Source organism: Caretta caretta, chromosome 1 (genome assembly GCF_965140235.1).
Source record: "Caretta caretta isolate rCarCar2 chromosome 1, rCarCar1.hap1, whole genome shotgun sequence".
Lineage (NCBI taxonomy): Eukaryota > Metazoa > Chordata > Testudines > Cheloniidae > Caretta > Caretta caretta.
The window spans coordinates 5,739,434-5,754,640 of record NC_134206.1 but is presented as its reverse complement, the minus strand read 5'-3'; the positions used below and the strand labels follow the sequence as shown (position 1 = coordinate 5,754,640).

At 45.4% G+C, this 15,207-nt stretch overlaps 1 protein-coding gene across 1 annotated transcript; it reads left to right on the top strand.

Annotated features, from left to right (window-relative positions):
* The first annotated feature begins 1,602 nt into the window (after positions 1-1,602).
* Positions 1,603-2,538, top strand: LOC125633360 (olfactory receptor 51G2-like). The gene has a single exon (XM_048842521.2). The coding sequence runs from the start codon at positions 1,603-1,605 to the stop codon at positions 2,536-2,538; it is 936 nt and encodes a 311-aa protein (XP_048698478.2).
* Positions 2,539-15,207: the final 12,669 nt, after the last annotated feature.

Genomic DNA, 15,207 nt, shown 5'->3' with positions numbered 1-15,207 from the left:
CAGAGGAGCTACTAGACTTTTGTTTGCTGACAAATGATTGACTGAGGGCTGAAATCCTGCAATCTTTTCAGGTTTTGAAGAAATCCACATGACAGACGCTACATTTTAAGTAACATTATAACCTGAGAAATCATTTCTGAAAGAAGATCAGAGGGGAAAGAATGGGTTCACATGTGTGTATGAAAGTACAGATGTCTAAATGTTATGCCAAAACTTTTCATTATAATACAAATATTAGAAACCAAACTTTCATGACACTGTCTCTAACACTTACATTCAGGGTCAAGAACACAATCCCTCTTCAATATCTGTGCAAGATTTTCCAAAAAGTCATGAGGGAACTGAACCTCTGTTCTGTATTTCAGCAGAATAGAGTTGAGGTTCAGGAAAGGGTAATAATGTTCAGGAAAGTGTAATAATGGTTGTATGTAATATACCCTCATAACCACTTACACGAGCATGGCTCAAGTAACTTGCACACTCAACCGGATATTAGTGCACACCTAGTGTTTTCACTATTCACCCATATGTAATGCTAATCCTACACTCGCCCAACTGAAGAAACTGTGTTAGCTTTTAACTTGCCAAATATCTACGGACCTTTGCATGGGGAGAGGATAAAGGCCTTCTGAGGATGAAGAGAAAGCTTTAGGATGATTGAACTCTCTGGATTCAGTCAACATAGGCCAGGCAAAAACTTCAGCTCCTCTTGGAGGGATTTTGGGGGGTCAGAGCATATCACCGGGAGCATCTGGTAAGGAAAAGATAACAGAGACCGGTCCTGATTGAATTTATACAGGTAAATCTGGAGCGATGCCATTAAAGACAATGTTATTAAATTAAGAACTTGTGCCTAAGAATGTATATCTCACGTACTGCAAAGAGGCAGTGGCTTAATTTGCACGCTCAGGAATGGAGAAAATAAAAAAAAGGATATATTATGAGGCAATGAAACACGTTTATAAATAGCTTCAGTGCAGGACAGATAAATACAATGACAGTTTAACCCATGCACTTGTTTACACACATGCCATGATACAATTGCCCACACTCAGAAGTGGAGGGCCAGAAAGATTGTCTGTGGTAAAGTCGCAATTGTAAAATCACACAGCGCTCAAGTAGGCTGTGGAACTCCCAGTTAGAAGATATCAATGGGGCCAAGAGTTTAGCAGGATTCAAACAGGGACTGGATGTTTATATGGCTAACCAGAAAAAAAATAGAGCAGTAAGGATTGTTTCAAAACCTCTTGGATGGGCTCTAAACCTTCCTGATTGGCATTGCAAAATTTCTCTGGTTAGTGGGTGCAGGTTATTTCAAAGCTGCCTATTCCAGGGCATCTTACACTTCCTCCAAAGCATCTGGAACTGGCAACTGGATACTTGTTAAAATGGACTATGGGTCTGATCCACTCTGGCAATACCTATCTTCCTATTTGTTGAGTAAATCGAAGACTATGTTTTTGCTGATCATCCTTGACCTCCTGGGAATCTCTAGACTTGCACTGAGAGCAGAAAGATGTCTCACTAAATATCATCTAGTCTCCTGTCTTTTTTCCTTTTAGGAAGGAAAGTTCAGAACTCCTCGGACCTGCCCAGGACATTATGTCCGCTGTCAATGACACCAAATTCAACGCTGCAGTGTTCCTTCTCGGCGGGATACCTGGGCAGGAAGACGTTCATCTGTGGATCTCCATCCCCTTCTGCTTAATGTATGTTATTTCCATAGTAGGAAATTCAGTCATTTTGTTCATTATAAAAACAGATCCAAGCCTCCATGAGCCCATGTACATTTTCCTTTCCACATTAGCCATCACAGACCTTGCCTTATCAATATCCACCATGCCGACAACACTCCGTATATACTTGTTTAACACTAGAGAGATCAGCCTCAACGCCTGTTTTGCCCAGCTGTTCTTCATCCACTCGTTTGAATGCATTGAATCCTCCGTGCTCCTGTTGATGGCCTTTGACCGCTTCATCGCGATCTGTGACCCGCTGAGATATGCTTCTATCTTAACCCTGCCAAGAATAGGCAAGATGGGACTGCTGTGTGTGCTAAGAGGGATGGCTGTAATGCTCCCACTCCCTTTTCTCCTTCAACAGTTCCGATATTGTCGATCCAATGTCCTCTCCCATTGCTACTGCATAAACCAGGACGTCATGAAGATTGCTTGTTCGGATATCAGAGTGAACAGCATCTATGGCTTGTCTGTTACACTCTTGACAGAGGGGCTGGACTCGCTGCTTATCTTTCTCTCTTATGTGATGATCCTCAAAACAATGCTGAGCATCACGTCCCATGCAGAGTGCCTCAGGGCCCTGAACACCTGCGTCTCCCACCTCTGCGCTGTCCTGCTCTTCTACACACCAATGATCGGCCTGTCTGTGGTACACAGAAGAGGGGAGGGCTCTTTTCCTTTTCTTAAGATTATCCTGGGCTACATCTCCCTCCTTGTCCCACCCCTGATTAACCCAATTGTGTACAGCGTGAAAAGCAAACACCTTCGTGCGAGGATAATCAGGGTGTTCGTCAAGTGAAGTGTCAGTTCATCATCCGGCTCCAGTGCTGTTGACATGGGAGACGAAAAACACGGGCCACCTATTCCATCCTGGACCCTTAAATCTAAAATGAAATGAGCTACTGATCTCCACTATGCAGAGACAGGTTCAGACAGGGTCTAAGGCCTGAAGCAATTGGAGAGCGGTTGGTGAGGGAGGACAGCGCATAGGGTGAAGGAGACCAAGGCAGGCAGCAGCATTTAAAAAGTGACTTTGTTCGTGGAGAGCCTGGGGAATGGTGGGATGTTGGCCCATAAAGAGCTTTATCGATGGCTGCTCCGGCCTTAGAGTTCCTCTCGATACAGTCAATAAAAAGAAGGGATGTGAGTGTTGTTTCCTATTACACCTGGCCTGTCACTGTCCCGTCTGTGGTTAAAAATTCACGGGCCATGAAAAACGGTGCAGAGGTGTTCTGCTGTCACAGTCCTGGCCCTTCCTGAGAGCTCTGGGTACTGTGTGATCTATGGGGGCTGCAGCAGCTGTGGACAGGGGCTATTCCAGGTGCACAGATACCCACTCTACCTCTACGCCCTCAGCCAGGTGTTTCTGAATGAGTCGTGTCAAAGACATGATTAATGCAGGAGCCCCAGGAGAAGCCATTCTGGCAACTCCCCTACTCCCATTCATGGCTCTACACACAGCATACCTCTGAGCCCACTCCCAACTGAGGCAGAGCAGAGCTTGCTATGTGAGTGAGGGCCTGACACACAGGAGTCCTGGGGTTAACATGCTAGCCCGGGACTCGGAAGAACTGACTTCAGTTCCAGGCTCTTCCACAAACTTCTTCTGTGACTGAGGGCCACTCACTTGGTGCTTCAGCAATATGTGTTTTGATACAGCTCAAAGTGTACATCGAGGAGTAGGGATGCAGGCCATCCTTACTGGATGGAAGACCCATTCCTGGGAAGCAGTGACTCTGAAAAAGACTTGAGGATCATAATTGGCTGAACAAGTGCTCCCATTGTGGCGCTACAGAGAAAAATGCTAGTGCAATCCAGATTGTGCAACCAGGGGAATCTCAAGTAGGGGCAGAGAGGTCATTTTACCTCTGTATTTGGCACTGGTGTGACCACTGCTCATATCCTCTGTCCAGGTTTGGTGTCTACAGTTCAAGAAGGATGTTGATAAATTGGAAAGGGGTTCAGAGAAGAGCCCAGCGAATGATTAAATTATTAGAAAATCTGCCTTATAGTGACAGACTCAAGGAGTTCAACCTATGTATCTTAAAAAAGAGAAGGTGAAGGGGTGACTTGATCACAGCCTGTAAGTAACCTCCATGAGGAACAATGTTTAACAATCTAGTAGAGAAAGTTACAACAAACTCCAATGGCTGGAAGCTGAAGATAGACACATTCAGTCTGGAACTAAGGTGTCATGTTTTAACAATGATGTTAATTGACCATTGGAACAATTTACCGAGGGCCGTGGTAGATTCTCCATCACTAGCAATTGTTAAGCAAAGGGAGGATGTTCTTCTAACAGCTCTGCCCAAGGATTTATTGTGGAGAAGGTCTCGGGCCTGTGCTATACAGGCTGTCAGACTAGGAGATCCCAGTGGTGCCTTCTAGCCTTTGGATCTGCCCAGTGGTGTTAGTAGCACGGCCCTACCACACTGGGTGTTGTACTGATAGATATGTTAGAGATTATGAGGTGCTCAGATGATACAATAATTGGGGCCACAGCTAAGTGCCTTAGAGAGATTTCAACTCTGTATTCCTCATAAGGAGGATTTGGGGCACTGGTTGGAGAACTTGAACTCTTCCCAACACCCCTGGTGATGAGGCCTGTCATTAGCACAGCCCCCTTTGACAAGGGAGTTCTGGGTCCCTTCTACAGCTCGGCAGTAAGAGGAGGCATCAGGTCGTGCTCTCAGAGAGTGAAGGATCTGGAGAGCATTGCCTGGCCGAACAGAGTGGTTCTGCAGTGCTCCTCTGTCAGATCTTGACTCTCAACCTCTCCATGAGCATGAGAGTGTGCAAGGTGGGGGAGCTTCGAAATTGGCTGTTGTCTCCTGCCTGTCTTTGAGTGGCGAAGGTAAAGCACTCAGGAGGCTCAGATGGGTGTGTGGCATCACCTGCTGTCGTGTTGGGGGATAACACGGTTTGCAGAGGCTCACTGTGTCCCCAACAAAGCAGTATATGACTGGCCAGCATAGCTGGAGAGTGCAGGGGCACAACGGTTCCCACAGCTCTCAGACTACACCGCGGGGGTGACAACTTGTCACAGTAGCATGTGTTATTCAGCCTCCTGGTTCATCAGTAATCGACATGGAGTCCAGGGAGATTACTAATGAACCCATGAAGCTCAGGACCTCACATTGCCTCCTCAGCCATCCTGGAACCTGCATGGCGCATAATAATAAGCATAAACTTCCCTGTGCAAACCCCACAATTGGTGTTTGGCATCGGGGCGCTCAGCCTGTCCTGCCCTATTACATCTGCCACCTATGGTTCTCAATATTGTGTTAGATTTTTTTGACTGCCTCTGCACATTGAGAGGATGTTTTTAGAGGAATATCCACAATGACTCCAAGATCTCTTTCTTGAGTGGTAACATCTAATATGGAACCATCATTTTACAGATAGTGTGGGGATTATCTTTTCCAGTGTACATTACTTTGCATTTATCCACACTGAATTTCATCTGCCTATTTGTTGCACAGCCACTGAGTTTGTGAGATCCCTTTGTGACTCTTCGCAGTCTGCTTTGGACTTAATTATACTGAATAATTTTGTCTCCTCTGCAAATTTTGGCACCTCATTGCTTACCCATTTTTACAGATCATTTATGAATATGTGGAACAGCACTGTTCCCAGTATAGCTCTCTCTTGGACACAACTAGTTACCTCTCTCCATTCTGAAAACTCACCATTTATTCCTACCTTTGTTTCCTATCTTTTAAGCAGTAATTGATCCAGGAGATGACCTTTCTTCTTAGCCTATGACTGCTTACTTTTCTTAAGAGCCTTTAGTGAGGGACCTTGTCAGAGGCTTTCTGAAAGTTCAAAAGTACACTATATCCTCTGGATCACCCTTGTCAACATTTTTGTTGACCCCTTCAAAGAATTCTTGTAGATTAGTAAGGTATGATTTCCCTTTACAAAAGCCATGTTGACTCTTCTCCAACAAGTCATATTCATGTATACCTCTGTTAATTCTCTTCTTTACTTTAGTTTCAAACAATTTGTGAGGTACTGATATTAGGATTAGTGGCCTGCAGTTCCAGGATCACCTCTGGAGACTGTTTAAAAAAAATCAGTATCACATTAGCTGTTTGTGTCATCTGGTAGGGAGGCCCATTTAAAGGTTAGATTTCATACCACATTTAGTAGTTCTGCAATTGGATATTTGAGATCCTTCAGAACTCTTGACTGAATATCATCTGGTCCTGGTGACTTTTACTGTTTAATTTATCAGTTTGTACGAAAATCTCTGTGACTGGTTATGACCAGGGTGTAGTCTGAGAGCCGGTGGAACTGCTGAGCCCCCAACAATTCAGCTGGGCTGGCCTCACTCATGCTGCTCTGGGGGTCACACAGCCAGCATCTCCAGGCCTTGTTATCACCCAACACAACAGCAGGTGGTGCCACCCACATATCTGAGCTACCTGAGTGCTTTACTTAATGACAGGTTTCAGAGGAACAGCCGTGTTAGTCTGTCTTCGCAAAAAGAAAAGGAGTACTTGTGGCACCTTAGAGACTAACCAATTCATTTGAGCATGAGCTTTCGTGAGCTACAGCTCACTTCATCGGATGCATACTGTGGAAACTGCAGCAGACATTATATACACAGAGACCATGAAACAATACCCCCTCCCACCCCACTCTCCTGCTGGTAATAGCTTATCTAAAGTGATCATCAAGTTGGGCCATTTCCAGCACAAATCCAGGTTTTCTCACCCTCCGCCCCCCCACACACAAACTCACTCTCCTGCTGGTAATAGCCCATCCAAAGTGACCACTCTCTTTAAAATGTGTATGATAATCAAGGTGGGCCATTTCCAGCACAAATCCAGGTTTTCTCACCCCCCCACGCCCCTCCAAAAACCACACACACAAACTCACTCTCCTGCTGGCAATAGCTCATCCAAACTGACCACTCTCCTTACAATGTGCATGATAATCAAGGTGGGCCATTTCCAGCATAAATCCAAGTTTAACCAGAACATCGGGGGGTGGGGGGTGGGGTTAGAAAAAAACAAGGGAAATAGGCTACCTTGCATAATGACTTAGCCACTCCCAGTCTCTATTTAAGCCTAAATTAATAGTATCCAATTTGCAAATGAATTCCAATTCAGCAGTTTCTCGCTGGAGTCTGGATTTGAAGTTTTTTTGTTGTAAGATAGCGACCTTGATCTATTCGACATTGGTGAGGCCTCATCTGGAGTACTGTGTCCAGTTTTGGGCCCCACACTTCAAGAAGGATGTGGATAAATTGGAGAGAGTCCAGCGAAGGGCAACAAAAATGATTAGGGGTCTGGAACATATGAGTTATGAGGAGAGGCTGAGGGAGCTGGGATTGTTTAGCCTGCAGAAGAGAAGAATGAGGGGGGATTTGATAGCTGTTTTCAACTACCTGAAAGGGGGTTCCAAAGAGGATGGCTCTAGACTGTTCTCAATGGTATCAGATGACAGAACGAGGAGTAATGGTCTCAAGCTGCAGTGGGGGAGGTTTAGATTGGATATTAGGAAAAACTTTTTCACTATGAGGGTGGTGAAACACTGGAATGCGTTACCTAGGGAGGTGGTAGAATCTCCTTCCTTAGAGGTTTTTAAGGTCAGGCTTGACAAAGCCCTGGCTGGGATGATTTAACTGGGAATTGGTCCTGCTTTGAGCAGGGGGTTGGACTAGATGACCTTCTGGGGTCCCTTCCAACCCTTATATTCTATGATTCTATGATTCTATGACCTTCATATGCAAGGTAGCCTATTTCCCCTCATTTTTTTCTACCCCCCCCCCCCCCCGGACGTTCTGGTTAAACTTGGATTTATGCTGGAAATGGCCCACCTTGATTATAATGCACATTGTAAGGAGAGTGGTCAGTTTGGATGAGCTATTACCAGCAGAAGAGTGAGTTTGTGTGTGTATGGGGGTGGGAGGGGGTGAGAAAACCTGGATTTGTGCTGGAAATGGCCCACCTTGATTATCATGCACATTGTAGGGAGAGTGGTCACTTTGGATGAGCTATTACCGGCAGGAGAGTGAGTTTGTGTGTGTATGGGGGTGGGGGGGTGAGAAAACCTGGATTTGTGCTGGAAATGGCCCACCTTAATTATCATGCACATTGTAGGGAGAGTGGTCGCTTTGGATAAGCTATTACCAGCAGGAGAGTGAGTTTTTGTGTGTGTGTTTTTTTGAAAAAAGGGGGTTGGGGGGGTGAGAAAACCTGGATTTGTGCTGGAAATGGCCCACCTTGATTTTCATACACATTGTGAGGAGAGTGGTCACTTTGGATAAGCTATTACCAGCAGGAGAGTGAGTTTGTGAGTGTGGTTTTTGGAGGGGGGTGGGGGGGTGAGAAAACCTGGATTTGTGCTGGAAATGGCCCACCTTGATTATCATACACATTTTAAAGAGAGTGGTCACTTTGGATGGGCTATTACCAGCAGGAGAGTGAGTTTGTGTGTGTGTGGGGGGGGGGGGGCGGAGGGTGAGAAAACCTGGATTTGTGCTGGAAATGGCCCAACTTGATGATCACTTTAGATAAGCTATTACCAGCAGGAGAGTGGGGTGGGAGGAGGTATTGTTTCATGGTCTCTGTGTATATAATGTCTTCTGCAGTTTCCACAGTATGCATCCGATGAAGTGAGCTGTAGCTCACGAAAGCTCATGCTCAAATGAATTGGTTAGTCTCTAAGGTGCCACAAGTACTCCTTTTCTTTTTGCTTTACTTAAGACACTCAAACACAAATAGGTGACAACAGCCAATTTACCAGCTCCCCTGCCTTGCACTCTTTCTGCAGAATAAACCCAGAATTATACTGTCATGCAATGCACAGGTATCTGTACAATGCAAACTCATTAATAGAGGTCACTTTCCCCTTAATGTATCATAGAAGATTAGATTTGGAGGAGACCTCAGGAGGTTAACTAGTCCAATCCCCTTCTCAAAGCAGGAACAACCCCAGCTAAATCATCCCAGCCAGGGCTTTGTCAAGCTGGGCCTTAAAAATCTCTAAGGATGGAGACTCCACCACTTCCCTAGGTTACCCATTCCAGTGCTTCACCACCCTCCGAGTGAAACAGTGTTTCCTAATATCCAACCAAGACCTCCCACATTGCAGCTTGAAATCATTGCTTCTTATTCTGTTATGTGCCACCACTGAGAACAGCCTAGCTCCATCCTATTTAGAACTCCCCTTCAGGTAGTTGAAGGCTGCTCTCAAATCCCCCCCTCACTCTTCTCTTCTGCAAACTAAATAAGCCCATTTCCCTCAGCCTCTCCTCACTGTCTCCAATTTTTCCACATCCTTTCTGTAGTGGGGGGAACAAAACTGGATGCAGTAGTGCAGATGTGGCCTCACCAGTGATGAATAGAAGGGTAAAATCACTTTCCTCGATCTGCTGGCAATGCTCCTCCTAATGGAGCCCAAAATGTTGTTAGCCTTCTTGGCAAGAAGGGCACACTGCTGACTCATATCCACCTTCTTGTCCACTGTAAGACCCAGGTCCTTTTCTGCAGAACTGTCACTTAGCCAGTTGGTCCCCAGACTGTAGCAGTGCAAGGGGTTCTTCCGTACTAAGGGCTTGTCCTTTTTGAAACTCATCAGATTTTTTTGGCCCAATCCTCCAATTTGTCTAGGTTACTCTGGACCCTATCCTTACCCTCCAGTGTATCTACCTCTCCCCACAGCTTAATATCATCCGCAAACTTGATGAGGGTGCAATCTATCCTAGTGTAGGATAGATAGGCAAGAGCATTTGTTTACAGAGCTGACATTTTGGATCTCCAAGAGAAATTGAAGACTTCTCATATTCCTCTCCCTTGCAACATAAATGAAGGTTGCACTGACTGAATTTATAGCTTCCCTCTGTATATGGAAAATTAGAAAAATCCAGCCAGTCTCTGGCTAAGGTATTGTGCACATCAGCTCCTCTAACCAGCCTTCCCATCTCTGTATGGCCTAGTCCACCTTGTAAAACATCCCTTCACCAGATCCCGTGGACAGTGGTTACTGCGACAGGCCCTGGTAGCACATCTCTGATGAACCTGTGCTAGCAGAGAGCTGGAGAGGGTCCTAGAGGAGTTGTGGAGGCCCACAGATTGTGGGTGAGTGGGCTTAGCTACCAGTGGATCACTGTGAGACTGTGCATAACTTTGGCGATCCCTGGATCATGGGTCCCTCTTTTTATACCTCGGAGAGAAGGGAAAGGAACCCCCCTCCTGGAAAGATCTAAGAGAAATTTCCTTCTATGGAGCCTTGTGGAATCTCCCTTCCCTGGCTGCACGCTGAGTTTGTAATGCAGAAAAGAGGCTGCTCAGAAAAATCTGGTCCTATATAATTGTTACTATTGTTATTATTATTATTATTCTATTTTATTTTATTTCAGCAAGATCACAGCTCTGACATCATGACCGTTAGCACTCGGTTGCCCTCAAGGTAGCCATGTGACTAATCAGAACTACAGGAACAAAGATGACAAGCCCAGATTCCTGGAATAGACCCTGCAGCAGGGTTTGCGCTGCCGTCCACTCGGGTAGGATCACCACACGTCCCCTGTTAATTGGCCTCCTGAAGTTTCCACTGGCCATGAGGAGGTGAAAGCTGGTACACACTAAGCCAAGCAGATGAGGTTCCCTGATGGCCAAGTGGCCCCCAAGGGAAGGTGCGAGCATACTTCATAAAGAGCCTCCCTGTTTGAATAGATACTGCCTGCTGCCTGTGCAAGCTCTCTGACGGCTCTTTGTCATTTACCGTGAAGACTTGTGGTGTCAGCAGCTCCCCTTCTAGCAGGAATTGGGTACGTTGGCAGGTTTCCCTGTCTTTAAAATGCAAAGTGAAGGGGAAAGGCTGGAAGCTGTTTCCATTGGCAGATGTTCTGTGCAGCGGCAAAGGACTCAGCTGGGCTCTCTGAGTGACTCAGTGATGGAGTTGGAGGGCAGGCAGTGCTAACTAGCTTGGGAAACTCCTCTACATCTGCCCAGAGTCTATGGTGGGTTATTCAAGCTACACAGAAATCTGAGATTCAAAGTGAGGACGGAGTGTTAAAACCCCTATGCCCCAAGTCAGGATTTCTCAAGGGGTCCCAGTTCTAGAGGTGTTCTGTGCCCTGCGCCCGATCTTGCCAGGGGCTGAGCTATAGGAGACCCCACGGAATATCGGTGCCTAGTTTCCAAATCATCTCAGGTTTATATGCTTCTGGAACTTTAATCAGAAAATACATTTTCAAAGATTTTATTCTCTGGCTTGATTGTGAATGCAGGAATTCAGAGCTATGTTACTCTGTGGTAATAGCTACAATACGGCATATTTCTGTTTCCTGACTGGCTGAGGGCGCCAGAATTTCTTTCCTGTAGATACCCCTCAGAATTACAGGACTATCTGCATCTCTGCCCCATCTCTGGTTTCCGATTTCCCAGTGTCAGGACTTGTACCCTGCCCTCTCATGGGCTGGAATCCCAGGATTCTCCCAGCCTTGGACTGGATCCTGGGCTACAGCACACTGTGTGTCAACTGCGGATAGAGCACATCCAAGAAGGTTTGGCACCTGTGGTTCTTTTGTCTGGGAATCTGGGAGCAGTGATGAGACGAGTGACCAGCCTTCTTGAACCAAAATACTGTTTAACCTGAACAGCAGGGAAAAAGACTAACATGGGAGAAGAAGGGAGTTTTCAGCCAACAGTCTGTACACATCTCTGTCCCTGAGCCCTCCCACTTTGACGAAGACCCAGGCAGGCCAAAAGCTGACAGACTTTCCCAGATGTCTCTGTGTCTGTCAATCTGAAGAGCTTCTCAGCAACAGCTGCCCGACCTCTGGACAGACTCCCAGCGCTAGCAAAACAAGCTGTGTAACGTGGCTGGAGCCCAGAAATAGGCTCTTCCCAGCTAGTAGCTCCGGTGTTGTCTTTCAACCTCCCTGAAGTGCTTATTGAGAGATGGCTTTTCTTGAGTTGTTCCTTCTTGCCCTGCTTGTTTTCCAGCAGCCTGAGATTAAACTAAGAACCAGATTGAGTTAAACCAATATAGCCATCGCATAAACATCCCAATTGTTAACCCAATATAGCTCTAAAGGAAACATCCAAGAATTGGGTTTAACACACACACTCATTATGGCAGCACCGCCCCACGTCTGACCCAATGCCATTCCCAGGTGCTACGGATTTTATGAATACAGGACAGAGACTGTCAAAGAGAGAGAAACAACAAGAAGTCCGGTGGCACCTTAAACACTAACAGATTCCTTCCCGACTCCTTAGGTTTTTTTGTGGATACAGATTAACACAGCTACTCCCTGATATCAGAGAGAGAGAGAGAACAATAGACTACTGTCATAAATATAAAGGGAAGGGTAAACCCCTTTAAAGTCCCTCCTGGTCAGAGGAAAAATCCTCTCACCTGTAAAGGGTGAAGAAGCTAAAGGTAACCTCGCTGGCACCTGACCAAAATGACCAATGAAGAGACAAGATACTTTCAAAAGCTGGGAGGAGGGGAAAAACAAAGGGTCTGGGGCTGTCTGTATGATGCTTTTGCCAGGGACAGAACAGGAATGGAGTCTTAGAACTTAGTAAGTAATCTAGCTAGGTATGTGTTAGATTATGATTTCTTTAAATGGCTGAGAAAATAACTGTGCTGAATAGGATGAATATTCCTGTCTGTGTGTCTTTTTTGTAACTTAAGGTTTTGCCTAGAGGGGTTCTCTATGTTTTGAATCTAATTACCCTGTAATGTATCTACCATACTGATTTTACAGAGGTGATTCTTTTTTTTTCTTCTATTAAAAGTCTTCTTGTAAGGAAACTGAATGCTTTTTCATTGTTTTCAGATCCAAGGGTTTGGGTCTGTGGTCACCTATGCAAATTGGTGAGGATTTTTACCAAACCTTCTCCAGGAAGTGGGGTGCAAGGGTTGGGAGGATTTTCGGGGGACAGACATGTCCAAACTACGTTTTCTCAGGAACCCAGATAAAGTTTGGTGGTGGCAGTGGAAGTCCAGGGGCAAAGGGTAAAATAATTTGTACCTTGGGGAAGTTTTAACCTAATCTGGTAAAAGTAAGTTTAGGAGGTTTTCATGCAGGTCCCCACATCTGTACCCTAGAGTTCAGAGTGGGGAAGGAACCTTGACAACTACTTTAATGTGTGAAATGAAGTTCCATTTCCATGAATGAGGAGAGCTGAGGGAGCTGGGATTGTTTAGCCTGCAGAAGAGAAGAATGAGGGGGGATTTGATAGCTGCTTTCAACTACCTGAAAGGGGGTTCCAAAGAGGATGGCTCTAGACTGTTCTCAATTGTAGCAGATGACAGAACGAGGAGTAATGGTCTCAAGTTGCAGTGGGGGAGGTTTAGATTGGATATTAGGAAAAACTTTTTCACTAAGAGGGTGGTGAAACACTGGAATGCGTTCCCTAGGGAGGTGGTAGAATCTCCTTCCTTAGAGGTTTTTAAGGTCAGGCTTGACAAAGCCCTGGCTGGGATGATTTAACTGGGAATTGGTCCTGCTTTGAGCAGGGGGTTGGACTAGATGACCTTCTGGGGTCCCTTCCAACCCTGATATCTATGATTCTATGAATACTCATGCATTTGACTTTGAAATCCACTTCCTTCAAACCCTCATGGTGGCTGAATAACAGGTGCTGGGGATACTATGTACTAGAGAGTGAGAGCTCAGGGAATGAATATTTTCTATACTGACCCCAATGATTTTTACCACTCCCGATATAGACTACAGACCTACAGAACAGAACCTGAGGTGCAAAGGTCAGCTTTAAACCCAGGGAGAGAAGAGCTTCTTTACTTTTGTTTGTTGACAAATGATTGACTGAGGACTGAGATGCTGCTATCTTTTCAGGTTCTGAAGAAATCCAGATGACAGACGCTACATTTTAAGACCCACTCTAACCTGAGAAATCTCTGAAAGAAGATCAGAGGAGAAAGAATGGGTTGACATGTGTGTACTAAAGAAGAGATATGAAAATGTTATGCCAAAGCTCTTCTTTGTAGTTTAAATATTACAAACCAAATTTTCATGCCATGCCTGTATATCAAAAGTTAGCAGCAGAGTTGTTGGAATATCTACAGGAAAGAGCAGTGGTGACTTTATGACTTAATGACTTTTGCATTAGAACGTATTTCAAAAATACTCTACATACTTTTTGCAATAGGTTTGTGCTATTTTCTGACAGTTATATTAAGGGTCATGCACATAATAATGCTGCAATACTTGTTCAAGACTTTCAAGAAAGTTCTGAGAGACCAGAACCGCTGGTCAATGTTTCAGCAAAGAGTAGAGCTGAGGTGCAGGAAAGGGGAGTGTTACTGCGGTTGTAAGTCATTTATGCCAATCACCTCTCACATGAGCATGGCTGAAGTAATTTGCACACTTAACTGGATAATAGTGCAACACCAGTGTTTGCAGTATTCACCCATTGTGATAGCAATCCCTACCCTGCCCAGCTGAAGTAACTCCATTTTAGCATGTAACTTGCCAGATATCTACAGACCGTTGCATGGGGAGAGGACGAAGGTCCTGTGAGAATGAAGAGAAGCCTGTAGGATGGTTGAACTCTCTGGATTCAGACAACATTAGCCATTCAAAGCACTTCAACTTCCCTTGGAAGGGTTTGGGGGGGTCAGAGTGTATCACTGGGAGCATTTGGTAAGGGAAAGTTAACAGAGCCCGGTTCTGATTGAATTTGTACAGGTAAATCTGGAGTGATGCCATTCAAGTCAATGTTATTGAATTAAGAACTTGTGCCTAATAATGTATCTCATGTACTGCAAAGAGGCAATGGCTTAATTTGGACTCTCATGAGTGGAGAAAATAGAAAAGTATATACAATGAGGCAATAAACCACGTTTATAAATAGCTTCAGTGCAGGACAGATAAAGAACAGTTTTCCCCAAGCACTTGTCATGTGTTTATACACTTCTCATGTGTGACAGGGTAGCACTAGATGGCTATAGGAGAGTAATAGAAGGCAGATATATTAGCCCCAGGCTAAGTAGGTCCCTTTTCCCTGTGTAAGGTAACAGGGACGGTTCCAGAACAGTCAGGAACCTTCTGGAGACAATTAAGACAGGCTGATTAGAACACCTGCAGTCAATCAAGAAGCTGCTAGAGTCAATTAAGGCAGGCTAATCAGGGCACTTGGGTTTTAAAAAGGAGGTCACTTCAGTTTGTGGTGTGCATGTGAGGAGCTGGGAGCAAGAGGCGCTAGGAGCTGAGAGTGAGAATGCGGACTGTGGGAGAACAGAGGTGTACAAGCATTATCAGACACCAGGAGGAAGGTCCTGTGGTGAGGATAAGAAAGGTGTTGGGAGGAGGCCATGGAGAAGTAGCCCAGGGAGTTGTATCTGTCACACAGCTGTTCCAGGAGGCACTCTAGACAGCTGCATTCCACAGGTCCCTGGGCTGGAACCCGGAGTAGAGGGCGGGTCCGAATTCCCCCCAAATCCTCCCATCTCCTGGTCAGACACAGGAGGAGTCGAC